The 3892-nt window shown below is 40.0% G+C and overlaps 1 protein-coding gene across 1 annotated transcript in view; it reads left to right on the forward strand.

The window, feature by feature from the left end:
- The window catches only part of ptprr (protein tyrosine phosphatase receptor type R), a gene marked incomplete in the record, with an annotated part of 22425 nt that overhangs the window by 10727 nt on the left and 7806 nt on the right, over positions 1-3892 (forward strand). The window contains 3 exon segments of the mRNA XM_035674806.1: positions 815-937; positions 1020-1141; positions 1219-1347. Of these exon segments, the coding sequence (XP_035530699.1) occupies positions 815-937; positions 1020-1141; positions 1219-1347 (374 nt within the window).

Below are 3892 nucleotides of genomic sequence, written 5' to 3' on the forward strand. Positions count from 1 at the left end.
GTTCCCACGTGTCCTGGAAAAGCTAGAAACTTATTAGTTTTCCAGTTGTGGAAACAACTGAAAATTGATTAAAATGACCAAATATCCTGGAAATAATCAGTTTTTGTATTTTAGCCACTCACTCAGATCGCCTACATAAACCTGGGTGTGTATTCTGTTTGAAACTCGGTTAAAACTCAGTGAATCTTTTTAGCATCTTTCTGAGGAGGGAAATTCTCATATCTACATACAGCCTATTAATGATAACATTTCCTGTTGCTGTGGTTGATGAATACATGCTCAGTGATGTGAATTGTACATACAATTAACATTTAGAAATGAATTTTCTGTAAAATAAAACAAATTCTACTTGATTTGATTTGTTATTTATGGGTTCTGGCCAAATTAATGTAGTAAATTGGCCTGAAACTGCAGCTTATATGACCGTTTGTAAGCAAGAGCTGTCCTGTATTGTCAAGAAAACCTCCTGGAAAATGAGTATATAGTATATAAAGAGTGGGAACCCTGATACATCGTTCTGCACTGTGAAGATCAAACATCCAACTGTAGGAGACAAGAAGAAAAACATATTTTCAATTGGAAGTGACATTAATTTAATAAATTATGCTGAACTCAATGAATCAGTGTAAAATAACAAACTTTAGAAAGGTTTCCTGATTTAAACAAGTTTAAAAATGGACAGTTTTGTTCTGTATTTTTTTTTTTATACAAAGCCCTAAAAACTCCACGGGACATGACTACTTGCTGGATTCTTCATCAGTTCTTCATTTAAAGAGAAATTATAATCATTTATTTCTCTCCTGTTGATGTCCAGGTTTTGTACCGACTTAAAGAGAAGGTTCAGGTTTCTGACAGACAGGTGAAAGCTCCGCCCCCTGACCTCCGCCTGACCCCGACTGTCTCTCCAGACTCCGCCCAGAGGTCAAAGGGCACCAAGGTCGGGCACCAGACTTGTCTGCCTATACACGTTATAAATTCATACAGTAATGAGCCCATTAATGAGGCCTTTTGTTCTCCAGGTTGTGACGTCAGGAAGCATGGTCCAAGCTGAGCTCCCTCCAGCTGTAGCCACGCCCATTCCTCAGCAGCAGCCAATCGTAGCCTGCCGCCGCCTCGCTCCTCCCGTCGTCCCTCTGCCCAGGTAAGTCACCTGACGATGTATCCCAAAATCAAATTCTATTAAAATAAACCTCCGTCTGACCGTGCTTCTCCTCCCAGCCCCGCCCACGTATTCAGCAGCAGTGACCACGCCCCCCAGGCCGTCGTTGCCCCGGTGACAGCCAGTAACGAGCTAAAGCCCTGCCCCTCCCCCTTCAGGATGAAACCTGCTGCAGGACTACAAGAAAGGTAACTTCCTGCGTTTAAGCCCCGCCTCTTTGTATATTAATTTGTAGTTAGTTTGAAGGCAAAACAGAAACAAAATATAAAGACAAACTGAATTAAACTCTTTCACTATAAAGTTATTCATATAAAACCTGACGTTTGAATCAGCAGCGGCCAGTAAAATATCACTAATATCATCTCTTAGAGTTTGGTAAGTTTGGAAACGAGTTCTCAGATCGTGTGCCATGTTAAGGAACGGAAGAACACAATGTGTGTGTTTGTGTGTTTAGAGTAGAGTCACCTCTAACCTGTGATTGTTGGAGCGGTCAGGTGTTGAGCATGCGTACGTGACGAGGTGTGTGTGTGTGTGTGTCCTCATCGTATAGTTCAGAGACCTCAGCGGTGAAGGATTACATTAGTGAAGTAGATTTCCTCCATAAACAATATGTACGTGTCCTGCTGTTTATATGAAGGGAGGCGTCATGTTGAACTGATTTCCTCCGTAATGTTTCTCCTCGTGTCAGGAAAATGTACATTGCAGCTCCTCCAAGTGACCTCATGAAGCCTAATGTTCCAGAGGTTACCCTGAAAGTGCCAGTGTTGCATGTTTTATCTTCCTACAAGTCATATAAAGTTTACATCACCGCTGACAGTTTTCCAAAGAATACGGTTGAGTCAGCCGGTTCATTTCACCTGGATGTATTGATGCTATCAGTAAAGCTGTTCCGTCATAGTTTGTTCTCCATGTCCATCTCCTTGTTTAGTCTCCATATGAATTTAATTAAGTTAAAAAATGTATACTTTTGATTCAGTAAATCTCATAAATTGGACTAAATATCTCATTTTGATTGAGCATCTCATAATATGACTCATTTTAACATTGATTCCCGACCTCACCCCCACTAGGGGTCGACAAAACTTCATGAGGGGGTCGTAAGGCCTTCTTGATTTTAGGGCGTGTAAGAAAATTAAATGGAAATATACACAGGAGGTCTATAGCTCAGCATTTGGTTCATTTCTGTGAAGAAATATAATGTAGAACAATGGTGAAGTTTCAGGGACAAGAAAACAGTGAATTTGTCAAAAAAGAATCCTATTAAGTTTGTATGACTGTTAAAAATATAAAAAATCCATAATACAGACAGAGAATTGTATAAAGAGTTCCCTAAACAGGAAATAATCTGCTCAAAAGTCACCTAAATCTCTGGTTTAACACAAACTTCCTGTTTGGGCTCATTGTACAGTTTGAATATAATATGAAATACCCAGAAAATATCTCACTGAGTCACTTTGTTAATGATAGAAAAGGGTCCCTAGGGGAAAAAGGTTGGGAACCAGTGGGTTAAGTTAAAGCACCTGTGGACCCTGTAGTATGATAGATTAAACATGATGCAGTCATGTAAACGGACCTACATGCTAAAGTAGTTGTGTTATTATCTGAGCTACATAATAAAACTATTTTAATCTAGACCCTAAATGCATCACGACTTGCAGATCGCTGATCTAAAATCACATTTTAACATTAAACTTTAGTTTGAAAACCAGGTTTGGGGCGTGAGAAACGTGGAGTTTGTTGGTTAAATAAGACCGACCTCATTTCTCAGACGTGTTAAGTGTTCAGAGGAACGTGTTGCTTTAAGAGTGCTTTAAAAGTTCGTTTTCCTCTTAAGTAGTTTCATAACTGAAAAGAAAACATCTTTATCTGCGCCTCGGCTCGGAGTCAAGCACTTTAGCCTTTATCTGCTCCTCGTAACTCTTCCGTTGACTCGCGTCAAACCTCGGAGGCCATTTTGTTCTGGTTACATCAGCGGCGAGAGCGAGGGTGTTAAAGTTTGGAGAACGCACTGTGATTCTTAAGGTAAGAAAAGGAAGGAAGATTTCAGGCTCAGAGTGAGAACAGGATGTTTTTCTTGGTGTCTGTGTCTCTTTGTGTGTGTGTGTGTGTGTGTGTGTGTGTGCGCGCTGTCCACTCTGGACGGCAGCCAATCAGCAATCAGACGAATAGGAAGTAGCAGCATCCTGGAGAGGAAGCCGGCCCACACGTAGCCAGACGAGGAGAGTCCACTCGCACACACCCCATCAAAGCACACCTTGTCTTTTCTCCTCGTCCTCTGCCGTCTTCTTCTGTTCTCACATTTAATGGTTACAAAACAATTTCACTTTTCCTCACTTTTGCTCCTGTAACAGGAATTTAACGTAAAAATGGTGAACTCAGATGTTCTTAATCCACCTTTTAAGAAAAAATAATTTAAAGAAGAAACCCTCTATATGAATGCAAATATTTAATTTAATTTAAATTCTTGCACTTTTTGGGAATTGGTTCTTGTTTCAATGTCGTATAAAACATTTAAATAAAAGTACTACAATGAGTTTTTAACTGATTATAAACAGTCTCACGTTAATCCTAATTCCTCTGTATGACCTTCATAAACAAACCATCACAGAGAAGGTTGGATATTTCTGTATGGTTATTAATAATGTCAGATTCCCCTTGAAATCAATTAAACAAGGTGGTAGAAACACTACCGCTTTTGTCCACAGGGGGCGCCAGAATCAACACAAAATGAGA

The sequence above is a fragment of the Morone saxatilis genome, unplaced genomic scaffold (genome assembly GCF_004916995.1).
Source record: "Morone saxatilis isolate NCDOM2014 unplaced genomic scaffold, NCSU_SB_2.0 Contig10, whole genome shotgun sequence".
Classification (NCBI taxonomy): domain Eukaryota; kingdom Metazoa; phylum Chordata; class Actinopteri; family Moronidae; genus Morone; species Morone saxatilis.